General features: G+C 44.8%; 1 protein-coding gene across 3 annotated transcripts in view; it reads right to left on the minus strand.

The window, feature by feature from the left end:
- Nucleotides 1-25,354, minus strand: part of PARG (poly(ADP-ribose) glycohydrolase) — a gene marked incomplete at its 5' end in the record, with an annotated part of 97,428 nt that overhangs the window by 17,980 nt on the left and 54,094 nt on the right. For all 3 annotated transcript variants that reach the window (XM_081954410.1, XM_081954409.1, XM_081954408.1), the window contains 5 exons: nucleotides 210-285; nucleotides 1,554-1,614; nucleotides 4,448-4,527; nucleotides 13,071-13,228; nucleotides 20,971-21,063. In XM_081954410.1, the coding sequence (XP_081810536.1) occupies nucleotides 210-285; nucleotides 1,554-1,614; nucleotides 4,448-4,527; nucleotides 13,071-13,228; nucleotides 20,971-21,063 (468 nt within the window). The remainder of the gene's footprint in view (nucleotides 1-209; nucleotides 286-1,553; nucleotides 1,615-4,447; nucleotides 4,528-13,070; nucleotides 13,229-20,970; nucleotides 21,064-25,354) is intronic.

Genomic DNA, 25,354 nt, shown 5'->3' on the forward strand with positions numbered 1-25,354 from the left:
CCCTCTCCTCCGACACTTGTCAATCTTCACCTGACTTGGAAAACTAACCAAGCCTAAGCTCCATCTAGGTCTTCCGACTGTAAGTCAAAAAGGCTTTTCTCAAGATAGGAAACTGAGCCAATAGATCTATGTTGCAACGTGATGTGTGATAGCTTTGACATAACCTAGCACAGAACTGATTTGTAGATATGTGCAGATTCTACGCCTACCTGGAGCATTCCCTGCCCGTTGCTCTCAATCGTCCCTTCATAGGTGACATGCAATCTGGGCAATTTTTTCGGAGATCTGTAAAAAGAAGCACATCAAAGCAACATGGCGGGGGGTTGTTGATTTTTTTTTTTGGTCCTCATCTTAATATGCTCTGTGCCCATTAATAAAGCTGCTGCTGCCTCTTCAACTAACGAAAAGTCCCCAAACAGCAGGAAAACTGTACAGAAAACAGGCTGTACTTCTTGCAGGTTTCATACCCCGATTGTGCTGCGTCTTTTTTTGCGCCTGCCCCAAAGTTGCATCATGAACTTGGTTCTTAATGCAATCTGTCAGCTGGAAATGGATGTAAAGGAACCTCAGGGGACGATTTTGGGTACAACACCTTGTTGTGCCAACCACATTGCTGATTTGTAAATCATACCTCAGAACCTTTTTATTATCTTTCATTGAACCCTGCTGAAATAAAATGTGTCATTTGCAGATTGCAAGGAGATAAACGTATTGGCAGCTGTACCCTTAACTGTGGCTTTATAGATTTACCGATTTACCAAAATAGCAGTGACAAGAAGCAAGTCCACCATCAGTTTCAGGGTAATTCTTAAAGAAGAATGGCAAATTAAAGACTTTGTGTTGTTGAAGGTTTAAGATCAGGATGACAAGTTATCTATTTCTATCAAAACGGAGTGCTTGAGGATTTTCATGCAAAATAAAAGTTGCTTTTCTCCTTTAGAAATAAAAATAGTCACCTTCATAACATACAAAATGGTTTTGTTGTAAAACCCACCTCTTGGTCTGGCGCTCCTTTTATATGAACATCGGATATATGGACTTTCTTTCCCTCAATGGTTTTATCTATATTAGGGTGTCCAGCCTTGGCAACATTAAGATCTGTGGATTTCAACGGCCAGAATTCCCCAGGCATAGCATAGCCTTGCATAGCTGGCTGGGGAATTCTGGGAGTTGGTCCACAGGTCTTAAAGTTGCCGAGGCTGGAGACCCCTGATCTATATGGTTCCAGAGAAGTGGAATCAGCTGCTCTTATATACCTTTATCACTTGTTATGCCCATTCTTTTTCAGTTACTCGGGAAATCCTGTTTCTCTTTATGTTGTTTGTTCCTGACTGGTAACAACCCTGAAGTAACGATTCAGGTTACAAAATGTTGCTACCTTGCTTACTAATTGCACAACAAGATGTTACTTTTAACTTGTAATAGTGACAACAGCTATTTGTTGAGATACACTCTGTTTCAATTTGCATTTTGAATCTTATTCTTGGCCAAGCTTTCACTGTAATGCATTGAAACAAATATAAATTAAAAAAGGAGATTTTGTTTGACTTTACCTTTCCCATTCTGGAAATTCCTGCAGACACTGTCTGGTAAATGTCACAAGCCCAGTGGGTTCTTATAAGCAAACAGACCAAAACAGAGAAATATTAGTAACTCCAATATCTATAACTTCAATCTGCAGCCACTGTTCATTATTAAATTCATATGCCGCCCACCATACTACCACGCGACTCTGGATGGTTTATAGTCTCATAAATATGAGCAAAATACAATTAGAAGATTTAAAAAAAACATGAAAACATTAAGCATTAAAAGTTTAAACATTAAAATAAAATAGACAACAGAATACATAAACTTGGATGCCTACTAATAATTAAGGTTGCCATTCTACCCAAGCATATTGGAAAAATCAGAGCTGGACCCAGACAGTTTTCTGGATAAGCATTGTACTGGAGGAAACAAGTTTATTTTACTTTACTTTCGTTTATTCTTGTGGAGATGCCTCATCTCTTGTGTTTTGCAATGATTCGGCTAATGGATTTGCTTAACGGAGACATGAATGGAGCAGAATGCAATATTCCTGGAAAATTCTCTATGGAAAATATTTAAAGAGTCTTATTAAACTATTTAGAAGCTGTAAGGGATTCAAGAGGTTTGTCGGAAGCCTTGTTCCATTCCCCCCCCCAGCAATATCTGCATTCATCTTTTGTTTCACCACAAAGTGACTTGTATGAAGAGCTAATGACGCCCAAATAAAGCTTTCACCTTCTAAAAGCAGAACAGCACAAGAGTTGGAAGGGAACTTGGAGGTTTCTAGTCCAACCCCTGCTCAAGCAGGAGACCCTCTACTATTTCAGACAAATGGCTGTCCAATCTCTTTCTTTAAAATCTCCAGTGACGGAGCACCCACAACTTCCCAAGGCAAGCCCTTCCATGGGTTCACTGCACTCTCCGTTAGGAAACCCCCCCCTCTTCCTTGTGGCAGCCCCTTTGATATTAGAATGATGCTATCACCCCATCACCCTTCCTTTCCCTAGACCTGATTCCCTGATTCCTCTCTAGACTAAAAAAGGCAAAGCTTTTGATTTTCAGCAAATGGAATACCATATTTTTCAGAGTATAAGACACACCTTTCCCCCCCCAAAAAGAGGGTGAAAATCTGGGTGCGTCTTATACACTGAATACAGCATTTTTGGCCTCCCAAAACCCTGCTCCCTTCATGAAAATGGACGTGCAGAGAGTTTGGGAGGTCTGCAAAGTGCTCCTGGAGGCTGGGGAGGGCAAAAAGGAGTGAAAACGGGCCGTTTTTTCTTCATTTTTGCCCCCCACCCAGCCCCCAGGAGCACTCTACAAGCCTCCTAAAGGCTATCCATGCCCTTTTTTTGGCAAAAAATGGATCCATTTTCATGAAAAACAGACTGTTTTTTGCTTGTTTTTGCCCCCAGGAGCACTTTGCAGGCCTCTCAAACTTTCTGCATGCCCCGTTTTACACAAAAAATTAGGCGTGCAGTGGGGAGGTCTGCAGAGTGCAAAAACTTTTTTTTTAAAAAAAAATACCTCAATATCTTGGTGTGTCTTATACTCCAAAAAATACGGTAATATTACAAACAGCTCTCAACCGGTTTTGTAGTATGAAAGTTGGGAAGCATGAGAGTTTTATTTTAATTTCTATAACAGATGAATAGGTACTATTCCACTCACTTATTAAAGGAGGGCAGTGAAATGTTATCTTCCTACATGGATGAGTTGCTGAAGTTGATTAACAAGGCAAAGTATTTGGATCTGCCTCGGTATCATCTAAACGCCAAGGCTGGAGGGGAACACATGATGCTGCCTGGCAATAAACTGAAGTTGATTAATCGGAGGTAGGCAGTTTTCGACTTATGGCCACCATGGAGCCCACAATTCCAATTGTTAAGTAAGATAGTCATTAAATGAGTTGCCCCCCCATTTTACAAACTTTCTTGCCCACGGTTAAGTGAATCACTGCAGTTAAGTTAGTCACAGGGTTATTAAGTGAACAGAGTTGTTAAGCTTCCCCGTAGACGTTGCCTGTCAGGTCACAAAACGTGGACCACGTGGCCCCGGGACACTGCAAGGATCATAAGTATGAACCAGCTGCCAAGCGTCCAAATTTTGATCCTAAGGATGCTGCAACAGTCGTAAGAAAAACAGTCGTAAGTCACTTTTTTCAGTGCCGTTGTAACTTTAAATGGTCACTAAACGAATGGTTGATAAATGTATAGTTCATTCAATGACCGTTCAGAATTACAACCATACTGAAAAAGTGACCATTTTTCAGAGTTATGGCCTTTGCAGGATTCCTGTGGTCATGTACCAAAATTCAGGTACTTGGCAATTGACTTGTATTAATGACGGTCGCAGTGCTCCGGGGACACATGATCCCTTTTTGCGATTTCCTGACAGGCAAAGTCAATGGGGAAGCCGGATTCACTTAACCATTGTGTTCACACACTAAAGAACTGCAGTGATTCACTTAACGACTGTGGCAAGAAAGGTCATTAAATGGGCAAAACTCACTCAACAAATGTCAAGAACAGAAACCTTGAGCTCAAATGTGGTCGTAAATTGAGGACCATCTGCACTGTTCAATGACTTAGACCGCTGTTTTTTCAAAGCTGTTTGCTACTTGGTGACGTCATTATTATTAGTTGCAGAGGTAACACTAATAGTGCAACCCATTTCTTAGGGTCAAGCTGTTCTGATTTGATAATAATGGGGTGACTTCTTCCTATATATTTTTTACATTCTTAAGAGGTTAAGATCTCCCTCTGCTGAAGTTCTCATGCCTGGTTCAGATGAAAGAGACCCCAAAGCTGAAGGACTGACATTCACCATTTGTCACGATCTGCCAGTCATTAAACCGGAGAGTTAAAGGCTTAATTCCCCTGGGGCAGAGAAAAGGCTACGAGATTAGCCACTTTACTTTTTTCAGTGACTCTTCGGAAGTAGCAAAAAAGGGTTTTCAGCTTCTCAGGCTTTCTCGGAGATCGCCCCTCAAACAATCTACGGGAAGCAAAAAGATAGGACAATTATTGGAAAGTAATTAAACAAAGCAAAATGAAGCAATTGCATTCCCCAAAGCCCATTTTAAAACAATCCCTGTCACAATTTTTCTCAGTTCTGGTTTGCTCTTGGTACAGGCCAAGGATCTGCAGAAAAAGGAACATGGTCTAAATCCACGTCAAAATGCTGGGTGGTTCCTTTCTTTGTGTCTCAAATGTACTTTGTCCAGATTATCTGAATCCAATTGAAAATTCAGAGCCCTAATCGAAACAGATGATATTCTGCTCTTCTAAACAGATACTGTATTTTTCATAGTATAAGACACATCTTTTTCCCTCAAAAAAGAGGCTGAAAATCTGGGTGCGTCTTATACACTGAATACAGCATTTTTCACCTTCCGAAAGCCCACCCCCTTCACCAAAATGGCCTTGTGTAGCTTTAAGAGGCTTTCAGATTGCTCCTGGGGGCTGGGGAGGGCAGAAATGAGTGAAAATCTTGGTGCGTCTTATACGCCGCTGTGTCTTATACTCCAAAAATACGATAGTTTGAGTATACTCAAGAGAGACTTTTTATTAGCCTTATTCAATTCTGGAATTGGGTAATATGTGTTCCTTCCTTGCTCCGTTTTAAGTAGTAAATACAAACTTTGATTTTTTAAAAATGCTTTATTGCTTTACTATCCATTTTTCAGGTGGTATAGGCAGTGTGTTTGCATTCTTTTTTTCTGAGCTTTTTGCTACGTAAGACCTAGCAAGTGAAGGACGTGGTTTCCATATTTAACAGGTAAAAACAAGACAAAAGTAACTCTGCACTTGTGTCACCATTTCTGCATTTGTTTTCTTGGTCATGATTATATTTGCCCTGATTTTGGCAATAAGCATTTCAAAATCTGCCCCTTTAATATATTGACAATAAGCTAGGTTCCTTCAATGGTTTTTTTCCCCTGATTAAGAAAAAGAAAAGTTTGTTTTTCAGTCCTTTCACTGTGCAAGAAACACATTTCCTTGTTTCATTTCAAAGCTGGGGGGGGGGGATACCCTCATTAAATCCTGGAACACCTGTAAACATAACTATTTTTAGTCATTAAAAGAGCATATACTTTTATATCCAGCATGTTTTAAACTGCTTTCCAGCCACCTGCACTTATGTGACTTGATTTCATTTCATAAAAAACAAAATCCATCGCAATGGCTGGCCTATAATGCAATTTACCTGGAAGGAGAAGCTGTGGTGGCTTGAGAACAGGAAGGAGGAGGCCTCTTAAGAATCTCTTCACTAATAGAGGCTAGAGATGGCAAAAGAGATTGGGGCGCACTCTCACCTCTCAAATCCACTCTGGAAAGGTTGACTAGAAAAGGCTACGATCTGCCTCATTCTGTTTGGTAGAAAGGAACGCTCAATTTGAAGAAAAAGGGAAGTCAGATTTTGACACGTCTGTGGAGATTCTCAGTCATCCAAGTCATGGTTGTCCCAAAGAGGCTTTATTTTGTTCAAGAGGCAACTGGACTTCCTTTGTTTTTCCTTGAGGAAATTTCGCTTCTCATCCAAGAAGCTTCTTCGTTGAAGAGGAGAAAAAGGTTCTTGAGAACTGAAGAAACTTCTTGGATGGGAAGCAAAATGTCTTCAAGGAAAACAAAGGAAGTCCAGTTGCCTCTTGAACAAAAAAACCCAAAGTTGAAATAATGCTTTCATAGAAGCCTAGGGCTAAAAGGGACTTTGGAGGTCTTCTAATCCAACCCACGTCCAGGGCAGGGATCCTCAGGCCACCCTGGACCAATGGCTGTCCAGTCTTTTCTTGAAAACTTCCAGAGATGGAGCCACCCCCCCAAACTTTAAGAGGGAGGGAGGGAGACTATTCCATTGATCAATAGCTCTCAAAGTCGGGAAATTCCTCCCAAGTTTAAATTTTGGATCGTTCATTGTGAAGCTTCCACCCATTGCTTCTTCTCTTGTCCTCAGGTGGTAGGAAAGCATCTGCTCTCTCTTCCCTGTGAGAGCTCTTCATGCATTGGAAGGCTGCTATCCTGCCTCTCCCCATCTTTCTCTTCTTTAAACTAGACATGCCAACTTCCTATAACTGCTCCACATAGGATTTAGCCTCTATGTTCCTTACTATCTTTGATGTTCTTCTCAGCGGTCTTCCTTTGTATTGCAGTGACCAGAACTGGACAGTTTTCCAGGTGCAGTTCAACCAGGGCAAGATAGAGAAGCATTTTCATTTGTTCCTTAACTTCAGTTGTAATGGTGAAGAACACATCCACATAACTCTGGAAATTCCTAAGATGGGAGATGATCTAGAGTCAACTTAGGAATTCACTGGAGATGCTGCTTAAAGTGTATACCTGAAGGTACAGGTGCCTATGAAGTAGGAAAGAATGAGTTTGCTACCGCTGTACCTGTTAACATGGGATCACATCAGACTGTGCTGAATGAAGTAGCAGTACTTATAATAATGTCAATATAAGGTCTATCCTACAAAAGAGTTTGGTAGATCTTCTGTGACCTGGTGGGATTGGTGTCACTGAGACACCTCTGTAGGTGAACAGAATGGTTGCAAATTGCTTAACTTCTCAGGTTATGAAGAACAAGGCCTCAGCGGTGAAATCACCTCAGTAAAAAGGTTACACAGCGGATCCTACAGCAACCAATGGACCCCTGCTCTGTTGATTGGGGCTGGAACACGAACTATTGTGGTCCGCTGGCAGCCTGCAAAGCTGGCAGCAGAGTCGGACAGCAAGGAGGTTGGGGAGGAATATGGACCAGTCCTGAAGTCTGGGGAAGGGGCGGACAAGGGCTCTGTGATAGAGTCAGAGAGAGGGCCAGGGCCATCTGGAAGTTAGGTGCTGCCTCCAGAGCCTCCAGAGTTGGACAGCAGCAAGGCAGAGGAACAAGCTCCCCCTGTTTCCAGTGCGCGCATACACAGAGCTGTCAGAAGGCAAGAACAGTTAAGACAGAAGGGACAACTCAGGAGTAAGGCTTGGAGGTGATTGGCTCCTCCCATAGGACATAAAGGAGGAGCAAAGGCATGTGCGCCTTTGCAGGAAGCAACTTGGTTCATGCTGGTCAGTTTACCTTCTGAAACTCCGTTTTGATTCTTTGCTCCATGTGGCCTTGCCAAGCTAATTGCCAATTAAGTCTTTGGCAACGTTTCAAGGAAGATAAAGATGGGTGCTTATCAGCCTTATCCCAAAAGACTTTGCCAGCCTACTGTAGGACTCTTTCCAACTATTTGGGGCTCATTACGGGATGTGAATGAACATAATTCACAGCCTTTGAAATAAAAAGAGGGTTTTGAGGATTAAGCGTGTGCTTTTTACTGTATTAGGAAATCTAGGTCAGAACAGCAACAGGCATGGAACGAACTAAGAAGAAAAGCACCAGTGAAGTCCAGGGGGTGGCACAGTGGTACATCTCACGTTTTTGGAGATTGTTCTTATGCTTAAATGTCCCAGATGTTTTCTGTAGTACCCAGATGTTGCTGGCAGTGGAACTGTGAGAGAATTCCTTATGCTGCAAGACTTTGGTCTTCGGTGGTGCCCCATCTTATTCCTTACATTTTTATTTAGCTCAGCTAAAGATTTGCAGGAGAGACTTGAAAGCAATTTGTTGATCAGACTTCAGATAATCTATTTGCTAATGGAACATTCTGGCTGAATTTCTTTAGATGTTGACCTAATTTTAAAGCAATATAAGTAAAAGGCAAAACTCATTGTCTTGATCTTGTAGTTTTGGCTCCTATTATTCAGCATCTGAGATTTTACCAATAATACAATTTGAGTGTTATCGTGTGTGTGTGTGTGTTTTTTTTGCTAACAGGGCAATGAAGCAAGGGTTGTTACCATAATGGTCATTTTTTGTTTCCCAGTAAACTAGGAGAGAAGCAGTCTAAGAGCAGGATTATATTCCGATCCACTTTTTTTGGAAGTCTCGATATAACCCTCTGATGACAGGTTGAATCTACAAAATGGCTGCTCAGGAAGGAAAGTGGTACCTTTGGGTATCTTTACGGTACTTCAATTTTACAACTTTCCTTCAAGAATATTAAAAAAATATTTTTCTTTTCTTTTTTTTACTTCATTCCGGTTGCTACAGGTTGCTCCTTGTCACACACTTTTATTTGTAGCAGTTTTAATAATTGCAATAGTTTAAGATTATTCTGACTTTTATAGGAAAAATGTATACATAGTAGAATTTAATGAAAACAGAGCTCTTCCCTTCAAAAAGTTAAGAGGATTAAAAATCGCATATTAAATTAAAGTTTTATTTTCCAGTTTGCCTTTTTTCATATATTAAAATTATTTAAAAGGTGTCCATACCAGTCATACAAAATCTATTTTGCTTTGCCGCTACACAATTGTACTACTTTTTCATTTTCTCAAAACATCTTCAGAATCTTTCATAAAGAATTGGGAACATTAGTCAGCTGAGCATATAAAAAATGTTTGTATTTTACTTTTTCCCTCAAAGTTCTAGGAAAAGAGAATTTTCCTCAAGTGAGATTTAAGTTTTCTAATGAAAAAAGTCTCCAAGCACCTCCAAACCATATCAAACACAAAGCACCGTGGAAAACAAATTCTTGGTTATGGCTGTGAGTCTTTTAATTAAGCAAATGAGTTTCATTTTCTTTATTTACATAGAAATAGCTTGGAGGTTTAGGAATCCCCTGGCTTATGAGTAAAAGAACACATTTCACCTCACAGGCAATTTCTTTCCATATTTATTGCAGTCAACCAAATATCAAGTGTAACATCAACTCTACCCAACAAAAAACAACTACTACTTGATCTCAAGATGAATTATTTTTTGCACTTGTGACAAAATCACATGTCCCTTTCCTCTATGGTATCATCTATCCAATTAGTATTACTTTCCTGGCTCTTCTTTTATTCCTGTAGAAAGTGGAAACATTACAAACTTTTGTAAATAGAGAAAAAAGAAAAAGAGGATAGGAAGGAAGGAGGGAGGGAGGAGAGATTTTGACTTTGAAAATGAATACAGTTAATTCAAGGTCTTTACATATACTGCTATATTTAACTCTCCTGATGTTCATTAATTTTTAGCAGGGAGGCTTTTAATCAACATTTCAGAGTGCCCTGAGTTTCCACCCAAAGGCCAAAGCTACTGCGATGTGCCTCAATCTTTTCTCCCCATGATTCAGTGCTGCATTTGTTTATAGGCCTGTGTGTCTCTATTGAGAGGTCAGTGGACCTGCTGGACAAGACTTCCCTTGGCAGCACAAAAGAGAGCGAAATGAAACTTTTGAAGGCAGTTGAACAATCAAATGTAGTCTCTGACTAAATCCTATTCAAATGCATCAAACACAATTAAATTGCAAGTCAAACAAAGTCCATGTTGTACCATCTTAACTTAGCAATGTTTGGTTCCAAAATGAATATTGGATATATTTCAATTTTCCCCAAAACTATCTGTCTTCCACCATCCCTCAAAAAGCCACCTTATTTATGTGGCTTGAATATTTATGGAGATTTTCCAACTCCATAAAGGTGGCAGAATCAATATCTTTAGTGTTTAAAAAAAGGATGGATGGATGGATGGTTATGGCAGCTGTGTAAAACGCCTTGTGGACACAGTCTGAAAGCCCCCCCCCCCTCCCGACACTTTCCCAAACGTACCCCAAAGTATTGTTGGTCTCAAAGCTGCACAAGAACTCAACAAGGAAATGTTGCTGTTGTTGTGTTTTTATATTTTCCATGGGGAAATAATATATAGAATTCATAAACAAGCTAGTTTTTTAAACCAACTTCCAGAAAATATTCAGGTATTGGAAACGAACTCATGTGCAGGAGGTTACCAGAGGCAGTTTTCATACATATGATATGGGGCTCTCTTTCCTAAGTGGATTAGCTCAAATAGATGAAAAAATTGAGGGTCATTAAAGTTATCCAATTGATGCTTATGGTAAAAGACAATTGCATTACTGCAAAATCAGATTTCCACTCCCCTGGATAAACAGAATGTGCAGCAGAATCATTTCCTTGCAGTTCATGTATCTTAACTAGCATACTTTACCCTTGTCTTGATTTTTTAAAAAAAGTTCACAAGCTTTCTTTGCTGGCATTCAGGAGAGGACAGGGTTCATCACGGCTTCATCTTCTAGCTTTAATTAAAGGAACAACACACTACAATCTAAGATTCGTCCCTGCATAATATTTTTCATTTAGAGCTGTCCCTTGTTTCTCAAATATGAACACAATGTTCTTTAAGGGGAAGTGAGAAGCCAGTGGCTCTGAGGCTACGCTGAGCGAAGATTCTTCTTAAAAAGATGACTTCATTCTTCATGAGCAATGAGTTATGGGAAAGGAGGGAGGAAGGATATGGGACATCTATTGCAAGGGGAAATCAAAGAGAGCTTCCAAGCCAAGGAAGTGACCTTTGACACTAAACTATGTCTGCGGCTATACCCCCTAACAAATGTTTAGGGGAGACTCATCAAAACCTGTTGGGTCCCGAACAGGTCCTCTCCTTGTCTCCCTTGCATTTTCAAATTCTTTTAAAGACCAGTAGCCCTCCAGGGTCCTCCCTCCAGGGATGCTTCTGGCTCCACTTCCATCAGCAGGGGAGCCCTCCGTAGGTCTTTCCCAGAAGGCAGAACCAACTAGGAAAGAGGAGCTACGGCAGAAGGAATCTGAGTCAGGGTCCATCAGGGGGAAAAAAGCGCAGGGTAGGATCAGCCGATCGGTGTCCCTGCTCCCTTGGTTCAGCATCAGCTGCGCTGGGCTTGGATTCGCCTTGTGTGTTGCCTAAGGCTGCACCATTTTGTATTGTGTGTTTTTGGTCTGCTTTGCAGGTCTTTCTTCCAAGCATCCACAATCTTAGCTTGGCAGAAATATCTGTTGTGTGTCACAGGGAGCTATCACCAATTCACCAAGTGACACAGATTTGCATTTTTGCATGTTTTATGCGATTGTTGTGCGAATGTTCAAGTCTCACAGAGGGTGGCCGTTTTAGCAGCCCTCTCAAAAACCCTGAAAGTTGCCCCTTAGTTGAAAATGTTGCGAGGACTCTCGACCCAAGAGAAATTTTGGAGAACCACAAACCAAATAAAATTCCTTAACACAATCTCCGAAACCCCCACCTGGCTCTCCAGAAGCTTTGCAGTAAATGAAGTCAAAATAATCCAAGTTCCGCTACATAAAATTCAGCAGGGCTAAGAACTTAAGGGTTTCTTTCTTTTTTTTAAACCCTCCTGATCAGTTGCTGTCAACAGCAGGTAAGAAGGGTGACGGAAGCACCTTTGGTTTAAGGAAAATAAAATACATAACATTTTTAACCTTTTGTAGCCAGGGTCTCTTATTTTGATAAGACAGATGGATAGCCCTGTCATCAGACCTATTGCTTTTTACCAAACAGGTACACCATTTGAAGTTGCTATTTTATTGCCTAAAATGACTCTTATACCATAGATTTAAAAATTATTTTGACAACAGCTGAGTCTCTAAGTCAAAAACAAACAAATGTGAAAGGTTTAAGCTTCCCAAGCAAAGTGTACATTAAATGTCAGTGGAGATTCTCAAGACATCCAGGTCATGGCTGTCCCTTCTTCAAGAGGGAGAAGACGTTTCGTTTCACTTTTCAGTTCCCCACCATCCAATCAGAGCTGAAGAAGCTTCTTGGATGACAAGCGAAATGTCTTCAAAGAAAAACAAAGCCTCTTGAAAAAGGCACCTTTGGGACAAGTGTATATTAAATTCGTTCTTTTTTTCTGTTTGAAAAAAGATTAGCAGTCAAATGGCTAGCTCAGGTAATTAACTGATTTGAAGGCCATATTCTCAAAGATATCAAGTACAACGATATCCAAGACAAGTTCAACTTTTTCTGAGATAGAATATAATTTCAACCCACAATTGAGATGTTTAAAAACATGAGCAACTGTGTTGCGGCAAGCTGTGCAATAAACACAAAATGCAATCTAAATCCACGGTGTTTCTACCCCTTCAGAAACGCCCTTAGATGCTCTTATTTATCTCAGGAAGACAACATCAGGACCAAATAAATAAAAAAAGCAATTCGGATCCAAATCTAATTCCTCCTACTTCCTGAATGAACTTCTGCAAAACGACTTCTATAATGAGATATTCTAGAGAATACAGGAAGTCCTTGACTTACGACCACAATTGAGCCCAACATTTCTGCTGCTAAGCAAGACAAGTCAGTTTTGCCCTATTCTGTAACCTTTCCTGGCCGCAGTTGTTATGTCATTAACACAGTTGCTAAGCAAATCTGGCTTTCCCAAGGTCAGAAGATTCCTAGAGGGGATCGCTTGACCCCCTGGAAACCACAACCATCCTAAGTACATGCCATTTGCCAAGCGTCTGAATTTTGATCCCATGACCCTGAGGATGCTGCAATGGTCTCAAGTACAAAAAATGGTCTCAAGTCGTCGTTCCCCCCATTGTCACTAAATGAATGATCTGATAAGTCGTGGACCCACTGTAACCAGAGGAAGCCATGAGGCCCCGTGCAGACCGTTCCAGTCAAGGGAGGCCCTGGCGTGTGTTCTGAGGCAGGGAGGGGCACTCTACCTGTTGAAGTTAATGTCCGGGTAGCTCGAATACTCTGACTTCATCTTGGCGTTGCGCCGAGGGAAGGTGCAGAAGAAGGCGTTGGCTAGGAGAGTGGCCGTCTGCTCCTGGGACAGAGTGACCGAGTGGTTCATTTTCTGCTTTAGAAGAGGGATCGGCTAAAAGAGAAACAAAACAAGAAGGGTCTTGGAAGGGTCTTTATCATCCAGGTCTTGGTTGTCCCAAAGTGGCTTGCTTCTCCAAAAGGCAACTGGGCTTTCTTGTTTCTTTTTTTCCCTGGAAAACATTTCAATCCTCGACCAAGAAGCTTCTCCAGTTCTTCTTGGATGAAAGGCAAAACATTTGCAAGGGAAAAAGAAAAAGAAACCAAGTCCAGTCCTCTTTTGGAAAAGAAGACAAGACATCCTCACTTGAGATCCGGAAGAGAAAGCACCAGCCGGCTACAAGAAGCCAGGAGAACAAAATGGTGCTTGCTAATTTAGAGGCTCAGGGAGCTCCTGAAATCAGCATCGGCCCCGAAGTCAAGAGTTGTTTATCAGGCTGATTGGGACAAGAGCCTTGTTTGACAAACTGCAGACTTCAATCAATAACAACAAGAAGACAAACGGAACATCAGGGTCTTGAAGAAAAGACAGGGGGAAGGAGGGGGAAGGTGAAGGAGCCAGGAAGGAAAAAGAAATCCGGAAGGGATGGCATTAATTGTGCTTAGCAGGCTGGCTCTCACGCCATTCAGCAAAGGGCAATCACAGGCAATCACATCGCAACAGCTGTGAGACAAGGTGCCGTGATGAGACACCAAACAACACAACTATGTTGGAAGGGCTGATGCGCTCCTTGGGTTGATTGCCTTCTTTAAATGGGAAAGAAAATTACGGTTCAAGAAAAAAATAAATGGCAAACCGAGGAGCTTCCACCAAAACATCCTGATTGTCTGGTTGCTTTACAAACATGTTTAACCTCAACAAAATATACAGCCAGCAGCCCCCAAATAGGGGATACCCCGAGGTCGGGTTTTTTTGTGTGCATCTCCTTAAGAAGAAACTTTAAAATTCAGTTTTTTGCAAAAACAGAAGTAACTGTTAAGAACAGGGTAAAGCCCAGAATTCTGGAGGATATGCAGATTCTCAAAATGTGAGGGCATCCTTGGTTAAAAATTATCTTTTCTAAATTCAAGAGAAAGGATTATTTGCTTACTGGGGCTCTGACTCATATTTATGACGGTTGCAGTGTCCTGGAGTCATGTGATCCCCTTTTGGAATCCTCTGACAAGCAAAGTTAGCGGGGAAGCCAGATTCCCTTAATAACAGGTTACTAACTTTACAAACACAGTGATTCACTTAGCAACTGTGGCAACAAGGGTCGTAAAATGGGGCAAAACTAACTTAAACACAGAAATTTTGGGCTCCATTGTGATCATAAGTCGAGGACTACCTGGATAACTGTAATAAATAGTTCCATTATGGCTGTAGGTCGAGAACTACCTGTACAGCAAATCAATGATTAGATGATTAGGGGCCTGGAGGCTAAAACATATAAACAACGGTTGCTGGAGTTGGGTTTGGCTGGTCTAGTGAAAAGAAGGACTGGGGGTGACATGATAGCAGGTATTTGAGGGGCTGCCACAAAGGAAAGAGGTCAAGCTATTTTCCAAAGGCAAGATAAGAAGCAATGGGTGGAAACTAATGGAGAGAAGCAACCTGGAACTAAGGAGAAATTTCCTGACAGTTAGAACAATTAATCAATAGAACGACTTTCCTCCAGAAGTTGTGAATTCTCCAACAATGGAAGTTTTTAAGAAGGAATTGGACATTCACCTGCCTGAAACGACCGTTGACTTACCTGAACGGTCCTTCTATGTGCGCTGCGAGGGGAATCCAAGCATGGGTTAACTTTGTCCATTAGCCTAGAGACTGAGTTATGCAAATTAGATAACCACGCCTCCTCTGCCTGGAATACTCAGTTTTGCACGAAGGACAGCCGTTGGAGAAGTAAGTCAAAGTCAGTCACGACGGCAGTCGGAAGGTATCATTAAGTCACGTCCAGTATAAGTCACGTCCAGAATAAGGTAGTCAAAAGTCAAGAATCACAAGGAGAAGACCCGGACCAGCCCAATCATCGGGCGGGATTGGATTCACCTCGCAGCGCACATAGAAGGACCGTTCAGGTAAGTCAACGGTCGTTCTCCTGTGCGCTGCTTGGGGAATCCAAGCATGGGACATGCCAGAGCAGTAGACCTAAGGGCAGGAAGTAGGCTGGTCAGGACCCGCAGAGGAGGCGAGTACCTGTTGTAGCACACGCCGCCCAAAGGATGCCTCAGCCGAAGCGTAAGAGTCCACTTTGTAGTGCCGAATGAATGGAGATGGCGACGCCCAAGTGGCTGCTCTGCAAATATCCTCAACCGAAGCCTGAGTGGACCAGGCCGCTGTTGTCGCTGCGCTCCTGGTGGAGTGAGGAGTAATGCGTCTGGGAACCGGCCGGGATTGAGAGTCATAAGCTAGTGCGATGCAGGCTTTTAACCAACGTCCGATGGTGTTGGGGGAAACTTTCTGTCCCATGGAAGAAGGTTGGAATGAGACGAAGAGTGCCTCTGTCCTGCGGAATACAGCCGTGCGCTTCACATAGCGACGAAGGGTCCTCCGAACATCCAGATGATGCCACTGTCGCTCCTGCGGATGAGAAGGATGCGGGCAAAAGTCCGGGAGGACAAGCTCCTGCGCCCTGTGAAACAAGGTATTGACTTTGGGCAGGAAAGATGGATCCAAACGGAGAACCACTCTGTTGGAATGGAATATGCATAGATCAGACCGAACTGAGAGAGCGGCCAGTTCCGAAACTCTCCTGGCAGAAGTAATGGCCACCAGGAATGCTGTTTTGAGCGTGAGTAGTCGTAGGCTGATGGAGCGGATGGGCTCAAAAGGCGATGATGTAAGCGCCCTGAGTACCAACGGAAGATCCCAGGTGGGATAGCGGTGGACAGTTGGAGGCCGGATGTTGGAGGCGCCTTTCAGAAAGGCCTTGACCCGCGCGTGTTGCGTTAGCGACCGGGCCCAACCGCCACTAAGGACTGTGGACAGAGCGGCGACCTGACGGCGTAGAGTGTTCGGTGCCAATCCCTTCTCTAGGCCCGATTGTAAAAAATCGAGGACCTGGGGAACTGATGCTCTGGTCAGAACGATGGTATTGCGACGGCACCACCTGCAGAAAGCCTGCCACGTGGCTTCGTAAATACGAGTAGTGGAAGGCCTGCGGGCCGCCTGAATGGTGTCGATGACAGCGCTGGAGAAATGAAGACTGGTCAGCTTAGCCCGCTCACGTGCCACACAGCTAACTGCAAGAGCTGAGGATTCGGATGAATGAGAGCCCCCTGGTTGAGCTGGATCTGATTGTCCGGGATGCGCCAAGGGCGGCTGATGGACAGGTGGACGAGGTCGGCGTACCAGGGACGTCGAGGCCACATTGGCGCCACTAGGAGAACCTCTGCCTGTTCCGAAATTATTTTCTGGATGACCAGAGGGAGAATCGGTAGTGGCGGAAAAGCGTACAGTAGGCCGGGCGGCCAGGGACTGCGTAGAGCATCCATGCCCTCCGCCCCCTGAGTCCGGAACCGGGTGTAATATCTGGCTGTCTGAGCATTGCAAGGCTGGGCAAACAGGTCCACCTGTGGTGTGCCGAACCGGTGAGTTAGCTCCCGGAAGAGGGAGGGATGCAGCTGCCATTCCGCTTGGTCGACCGTTGCTCGGCTCAACCAATCCGCCTGCATGTTGGAGTCGCCCGAAATGTGCTCCGCCTTCAGTGACAGCAGTCTGGCCTCCGCCCAGTGATGTAACTTCTCGGCCTCCAGCATCAGGGCCTTGGAGCGGGTGCCCCCCTGGCGATTTACGTGGGCCTTGGAGGCTACATTGTCCGTCAGAACTAGAATGTGTTTGTGTGACACAATATCTCTGAACTCCAGTAGAGCCAGCCGGATGGCTCGTAGTTCCAGCCAGTTGATGCTGTTGTTGATTTCCTGGCTGGACCATCGGCCCTGTGCTACCCGATCCAGTACATGGGCTCCCCACCCATACAGACTGGCATCTGTTGTCACCTGGATGCGATCCGGCTCCTTGAACGGGCTCCCCCTGAGGAGTGTGGAAGAAGCCCACCACCGGAGGGATCGGAGTGGCTTGGGTGGTAGACGCACCTTGATCTGGGTGTGGCTTGTGTGAGCTCTCTGGAAGGGGAGCAGGAACCACTGGAGAGGGCGAGAGTGGAATCGGGCCTTGGGGACCACATCGATGCACGATATCATCTTCCCGAGTAACTGGGAAAGGGTGGCCAAGGGAATGAGTCTTTGAGATGATATTCGACTCACCAGAGCGCAGATGCTCTGCCGTCTGTCCTGGGACAGGAGCACTTCGCACGCCCTGGAATTGATGATCGTGCCCAGATGGAGCAATGACGTGGTTGGTCGTAGGTGGCTCTTGGCGAGGTTCAGGACAAACCCGTGGCGGCGCAGAGCGTCCATTGTGACTTCCAAGTCCCTTACCGCCTGGGCACGCGTCGAAGACAGAAGCAGGATGTCGTCTAGATAACAGTTGACCCGTATGGGCACTGTGCGAAGCGAAGCTGCCACAACTGCGAGGAGCTTGGTAAACGTGCGAGGGGCTGATGATAGGCCAAAAGGCAGGGCCCGATATTGAAAATGACGGCCTGCATAGTGGAAGCGTAGAAACCTCCTGTGGGCCTGATGGAACATGGAGGTATGCTTCCTTTATGTCGACCGATGTCATCAGGTCGCCGCGGCGTATGGATGCTAAGATGCTTCTGAGGGACTGCATCTTGAATTTTTGGTATTTTATGAAGAGATTGAGCCGCTTTAAATCCAGGATGGCCCGCCATCCTCCTGAGCTTTTGGGAACTAGGAATAAGATTGAATAAAATCCTAGCCCCTCCTGCCCTTTTGGAACCTGCTCTATACCCTCGATGGACAGGAGGTGTTGAATCTCTTTGTTCATTAGGCGCCTTTTTTCTTGACACCTGGGTACCGGGCAACGGATGAAGCATCTTGGTGGGAGGGACAGAAACTCCAGAGTGAGGCCCTGCCTCACTACTTGAAGGGCCCAGGCGTCGGATGTGGTCTCCGCCCATTGATGAGCGTAGGCCAGAAGCCGAGCGCCTATGGCCCCCTCCCCTTGGGAGTCACCGGTACCTGCGAAAGGACCGGTTACCGCCCCCTCGAAAGGGCCGCCTAGACTGAGCCTGTGGTTGGGACTGCTGGCGATTCCTATCCCTAGAACCGAAGCGGTCCTGGCCCATATCCTGAGCTTGATTACCTCGGTTATATTGGGGAATGTAAGGAGTGGTGGTGAATCCCGAGTCCCCAGCCCTGAAGTTCTGGCGTCTATTATATGGTTGCTGCCTCCTATCATTGCGTCTGGTGGCAGAAGGAAGGACTTTACGCTTGTCCCTAGTCTCGATAAGAATAGGATCAAGAACGGAACCAAACAGGGCCTCACCCTTGAAGGGCGTGGAAGCCAAACGCCATTTTGAACGTACGTCTGCCTGCCAATGGCGAAGCCACAACAGGCGACGGGAAGCTACATTAGAAACTACGGCTCGGGAAGCGAACTTGGCCGCGTTAAGAGTGGCATCCGCAGAATATTCCAGAGCCGCCATCAATTTTGTGACGTCCTGGTGAAGTCTCATGTCTTCAGGGGTAAGCCTAGCCTGTAGTTGCCTGAGCCAGACCAAAGATGTACGGTTAAAGAAAGACGCCGCAGAGGCAGCACGTAAGGCCCAGGCCGCTGCTTGATGTGTCTTACGTATGACCATTTCGGCCTTGCGGTCCTCAGCCTTCAATCCCTCAGAAATCTCCGAAGGAATGAGTGCAGGGGAGGCCAGGGCCGCAATGGGAGCATCCACAGAAGGAAATTGGAGAATCTTTTCCAATTCCAGAGTGGAAATGTATAATTTCTTGTCCCCATTGCTAGGGGGGGCCACAGCAGTGGGCTGCGCCCACTGTTTCTGAATAACATCGCTAAAGAGCTTGGGAAAGGGAATAGCTTCCTGTTCCGAAACCTGCTCTGCAAACAGGCGCTCCGTGGCATCCAATCCTACAGCGGTGCTATCCTGGGTGGTGGAACCACCCATATTAGTGGTAGCTTTGGCCTTAAATAATAAAGACTTAAACAAGGTTGGGCGAAATAATCCTGAGGAGGGTTGGTCCACTGGAATGCCCTCATCATCGGATAATTCAATATCTAACACCTCACCTTCCTCCATCAAGGCAGATTCCTCACTATATTCAGAGGGTAAAGGTGAGGAGGGCTGGGCCTGGGAAGTGGAAGCCTCCCTAGGCGCTAACGAGGCCCTGGGGGTGTTGGATCTACGCTGTAACTCTGCATCCACCCCCCTCGAAATGGCATCAGATATCATTTGATAAAAATCTGGGTGAAGGCCCATTTCCTGGCCCTCCGTAGGCCTGAGGCCTGCAGCCGTGGGCGTGAAGGTTGCAGAAGGCCCAGCCATGGGCTGGGCCGAAGCCACGCCCTGTGCTGGCAAATCTGGGAAAGACTGGCCTTCGAAGTCTCCCTCCTCGGAAGTTGGGGCCTGTGGTAAGGGGAGGTCCGGAGACCAGCCTCGATTGCCAGGTGAAACCGGGGGGGGGGGGGGGGGGGGAGCGCGGTGTGGGACCCTGAGGGGTTAGCACCGGAGGCGAAGGATTGGCCACCCTGGGAGCTCTAGATGGTGCCCTGGTTCTGTCCCTGCACCTTTGGACCCTGTCCGGGGCTGCTGAAGAGGCCCGGGAAGCATGGGTGGAGGCCCTGGTTGCGGCCCTACCCACCCTGGAGGGAACATCAGCCTCGGATTCCGAACGGGCCACATTGGTGGTGTTTACAATACCTCCAGAATTAGTGGATTCTGCCATACTAAATTCGAATGAAAACGAAAAGCTCAATCTCCTCACAAAAAACCTTAACGAAGGCAAGTAGCAGTACTAAGAAGCAGCTGCAACGATGTATCTCTAGCCGAGCGAACCAGGCAAGTGCGAGAAATAGGAGAGAGCAGTTGACGTAGCGTCAGTAATTGGGCGGGAAGGGAGGCCCCGCCTTCCTTCCCCTTTGCAAAAACGCGGCAAAAAACCCAAGCCAAAATGGCGCCCGACATTTAAGCGGGAGATTTAAACTACGCCTGGGCTACAACGCTCTGAAACAAAAGCGGAGCCAGCCTCAATCGCCATGCACGAAGGCAATGTCTTCGGGAGAAAGATCCCACTTCGCAAAGTGGATCGCTCCCGGGAAAAAAGCGGCGCGGCGCGGCGAACCGACCCCAGGGCGCAACGATGCGGCTAGAAAGGCGGCGAACCAGCCTCTAATTTAGCCGGGAGAGTCAACGGTATTTTCCTGCCGAGAGGAGCTTGCCGGCAAATCCACGTGACGAGCGGCTCGAGCTGGCTGCCGAATGCACGCCTCGTTATTTATCCCAAAGATTTCAATCAAATCAAAGTAAATTAAATCAAATTAAATTAAATCCAGGCTTAGAGGAGTCCAAACATGTAATTACCTTATCTATTAGTCTAGAGAGATTTGGAATTGCGTCTCTTCAGGCTGGACTGAGTTAAAAAACTGAGTATTCCAGGCAGAGGAGGCGTGGTCATCTAATTTGCATAACTCAGTCTCTAGGCTAATGGACAAAGTTAACCCATGCTTGGATTCCCCAAGCAGCGCACAGGAGAATGGTATAGGTCTCCTGTCTGAGCTGGGGGTGGACTAGAAGACCTATTCCAACTCTATTATTCTGTTTTATTCTATTCTGCGTTCCTGTCCATCCCATCCCATCCCACATCCCATCCCATCCCCCATTCTGTCCTGTCCTGTCCTGTCCCCTCTCTAGAGAAGACCCTTCAGACATGCAGATTCACCTGGGTGCAGATGGTGGGCAGAGAGAGCGCCAGCTTCACCATGTCAGGCAGAATGGACTGAAAAAGATGCTGGGCCTCAGCGTCTTCCAGCACCTGGAGTAAAAACAGAAGGAGAAATTCTGACATCAGGATCGGAGGGAACCAAATCTCTGCTTAGTGTGTTTTAAGGTGATATGGGAGGCCTCTTTTTCAACCCCCCCTCCCCCCGATCTGTGGAAATTTGGATGCACAAAAAATAAGGTAATTGATGTTTTTCAAGGAATCCCTCCATCCGGCTGAAGGGAGGGAGCCAAGCTATTCTCCAAAGCACCTGAGGGTAGAACAAGAAGCAATGGGTGGAAACTAATCAAGAAGAGAAGGAACTTAGAACTGAGGAGAAATTTCCTGACAGTTAGAACAAGTAATCAGCGGAACAAGTTGCCTCCAGAAGTTGTGAATGCTTCAACACTGGAGGTTTTAAAGAAGAGCTTGGATAACCATTTGTCTGAGGTGGTGTAGGGTTTTCTACCTAGGCAGGGGGTTGGACTAGAAGACCTCCAAAGTCCCTTCCAACTCTGCTATTCTATTCTAAATACAGGGAGCCTTCAACTTATAGCTCTTTGTTTGGTTACAACATTAGCAGGAAAAAAAATGACTGTGTTTCACACTTACGACTATTGCAGCACCCCTGGCAGCGTTCCGGAAAACCCCAACTCCAATGAAACTCTGAGAGGCATTTTCTCCAAGCTCCCATTTATTAGAGTAAGTATAAAGGCATAGCTGGGAAAACCCAAATCTGAGAATTCCGGCCTTTCCCTCAGCAAGTCAGAAGTCCAAAACCATCCCCTGCATCCATTTGTCCATCACATGGTCCAGTCCCCATCCGTCCTAACTCCAGACATCACTCCAACCACTCCTCCTCCAGATACAAAAATACCCTGAGCTTGACCGAAAAGAAGAATGCTATTTTATCTAACTACATTCCCTCTACTAAATCCCCCCTCCAGAAGAATGTGGCAGTGTGGAAGCATCCGGTGTTAATATGGCTTCCAAAGCTGACAATTCCCTACACCCCCCAACGGGCACACAACCAAAACTCAGACACTCGGCAACTGACTCATACTTATGATGGTCACAGTGTCCTAGGAAAGCTCACTGAACAACTGTCTCACTTAGAAGCAGACATTTGGGTTCAAGGACTACCTGTTTCTGACTCTCCCATCTATTTGAGTCATGTGCCCATTGCAGTTGGGTGGAAAAGTAATATTTAAAAACCCTTGTAGAAACAGCCCACTGAATCTGTTTGAAAGTAGTTTAAAGCAGAGGGTTATGAGCCTGTCATGTAAAGGGGAAAAAAGACAGACAGACAACCGGAGCGCAAAGAAGAAGTCCAGAGTTGAACATTTAAGAGAGAGATTGGGACAAGCCAAATCCAAGGGGGAAGTCACATTCCCCTAACCACCATGTCACCAACTGCAATGATTCACTCAACAAGAAAGGCTGTAAAATGAGGCAAAGCTCACTTGACAACTGTTTCGCTTAGAGGCAGAAATTTTGGGCTCAGAAATTCGGTCGTAGGTCGAGGGCCACCTGTAATCAGATCCAGATCCTTAAGTTCCTACAAGGGAATCCCTGAAGTATTTAACACCCATGTGAAACAATGAGCTAAATTTAGAAAAGTTTCTAAAGGAGTTCAAAGTTTTCAATTTTTTCATTTCTCAATCAATGGCCACCTATTGCGACCGTATCTTTGGAAGTTTCACAAATTGAGGGCCGTCCAATGTCATCCTCCTCACTTTTTCCTCCCACGTGCTCTGAATTTCCAAATTGCGATGTGTGTGAAGTGTCACAGGTTGAACTTGGATTTTAGGAAGTGACATCAAACCAGTGCATGTAAAATTAATTCAAAAGACGACATCTGACCTTAAGCATCCAGAAGACTGGCAGTCTGGATGGTGCTGCTAGCCTGCTTCTTTTGAAACTGACATGCGAGGCTTTTTCTGACTGCCACGCATCCCATAACCTCCCTCACCTGATGACAGATTCTGGCACTGGGCTCTGTTCCATCTGTCAGCTCTTCTCTCCTTTCTTGATACAGAGAATAAATAGACCCAAAGCACCAAAGACTGAACTGTGCTGCCTCTACCCTGCTCCTTTTCAAGCAATTAAAAAAAAACCCTGTGGGGTTTCATCCATTTATTAGCAATAAACAACTGCATGAACTGGCAAACTCTTTATTAGCCCAGAAATAAATGCAATTTTATTGGTAAAATCCTGAAGTGTTCAGAATACATGGATGTCTGGGAGTGTCCAGACATCACTTCTTTGAACTGGAATACAATTATATTTAATTATTCCTGTCTTCCTTTTCCTCTGGCCTTTCTTTCAAGCAAAAGGTTTCTTCTGTCCTTGATTAGTCTCCATCTGTTGCTTCTTGTCCTGCCTTCTGGTGCTTTGGAGAATAGGTTGACCCCCTTTTCTTTGTGGCAGCTCCTCAAATACTGGAAGACTGCTATCATGTCTCCCCTAGTCCTTCTTTTCTCTAGGCTGGCCAAACCCAAATCCTGCAACTGTTCTCTAGGTTTTAACCTTCAGTCCCTTAATCATCCTTGTTGCTGTTCCCTGCAGTCTTTTCAGAATCTCAATGTCTTTTTTATAATATGGTGATCCAAACTGGATGCAGTATTCCAAGGGGGGTCTTCCAAAGCCTAGCAACTTCCAATGTCTGTGATGGGTCCCCCATTGCTAGCCTTTACTGCTATTCTTATCCCTATTTTGGGTTGCATTCCTGAAAAACAGTGAATTCTTCTGTCTTGCCCAAATCCATCAAAACCTACCAAGAGGACTTCTGTCTGGAGACAGAGATTCAGCTCTCCTTCTCAATCATGCTTGAACTTCTCTAATGAACCGTGGTCTTCTCAGAGGCGTTTTAGAAAATGGATCTGTCATGATCATTTTTTTAAAATCCAAAAATACTTGGATACCACAAACACCAAAAATACCACAATGGCCTTGAACCACCTTTAAGCTGATTGCTTCAGTTGTTGTGGACCTCTTAATTCCTTTTGAGGAAGACACAGACCTTGCCAGGCCTATCAAAGAGCCATTGGAAAGAGAACTGGCTAACCATTAACAGAACAAGCCCCCAGCTCACCTGTCCAGATTAGTCTGCTCAATGGGAATCAGGCAACAAATGAATTTAATAAAAGAAACAAATAAATAGTTTGTGTACTGTAGCCCATTTCTTTAGGTTAGTGTTCTGACCTAGGCTTCCTGAGAAAGCATAAATCACAAGCTTAGTCCCCAAAACCCTCTTTTATTTAGAAAGCTGTGAATTATGATCATTCACAGCCCACATCAAGTTGACACAGTATTTCAGGGTAATGTTGATAAGCACCCACCTTTATCTCCCTTGAAAGGCTGCCAGAGACCTAATTGCCAATTAGTTTTGCAAGGCCAAACACAGCACAGAGTCAAAGGGGACTTCTCAGAGCTTGAACCGACTATATGAACTTATTGCTTCCTGCACAGGCTCTCGTCTGGTTGCTCCCCTTTTATGTCTTATGGCCAATCATCTCCATTACTCCCAAGTCACCCTTTTTTCCTTAATTGTTCTTGCCTTCTGGCAGCTTTGGGCATGAGCACACTGGGAACAGGCTCACACTGTTTGTCTGCCTTACTGATGTCAGACTCCGGAGGAAGCACATAACTGCCCTGGCTCCCTCTCTGCTTCTGACGCAGAGCCCTCCTCAGAGCCTTCCCCAGACTCCAGGATTGGCCCATGTTCCTCCCCAACCTCCTCACTGCCAGCTCTGTGGGCCGCCGGTGGACCACAACAGTTAGTTTGTTTCTTGATATTTTTACGCCATCCATTCCCTCAACCACCTTGAAGGCTGAGAAGTATATAATTAAAACAGCAAAAAAAAAAAAAAATACAATGTTGGCAATGGGTGTGAAGAAAATGTAGCAAATTAGACCCTAACCCTGTTATTATTTCTTGTGATCTAAGCAAGTTATTTGGCAGTAAAAAGATTAGGGAGTGCCTTTGTCCACACAAAAGGCCTGCTGTGTCATAATACAACTTTTGAGCAAATAACTTGACACAAAAGCAAATTGCAGGCGCGCATCTATCTTTCTTTCTTAAAAGATGACAGAAAACTGACAAGCCCATTTTTTAAAACTCTCATTTTTAAAATAAATGTTATGACTCAGGAAAGGTTCCTTGTTTACACAATGTTGTTTGCCTCTCACAATTTGGGTGAATTTTATCAAGCTTAACTAAACAAAGTAGTTCCTAGGAGTTTAGCCCAGTTTCACCCTTAAGTCACTGGTGAGGCTAAAGCAAATTTGGGAACAGGATGGAGAATTCCTGACCTTCCCACCAAATATCTACACCCCAACCAAC

The sequence above is a fragment of the Natrix helvetica genome (genome assembly GCF_964273705.1).
Source record: "Natrix helvetica genome assembly, chromosome: 5".
In the NCBI taxonomy this organism is placed as follows: Eukaryota; Metazoa; Chordata; class Lepidosauria; order Squamata; family Natricidae; genus Natrix; species Natrix helvetica.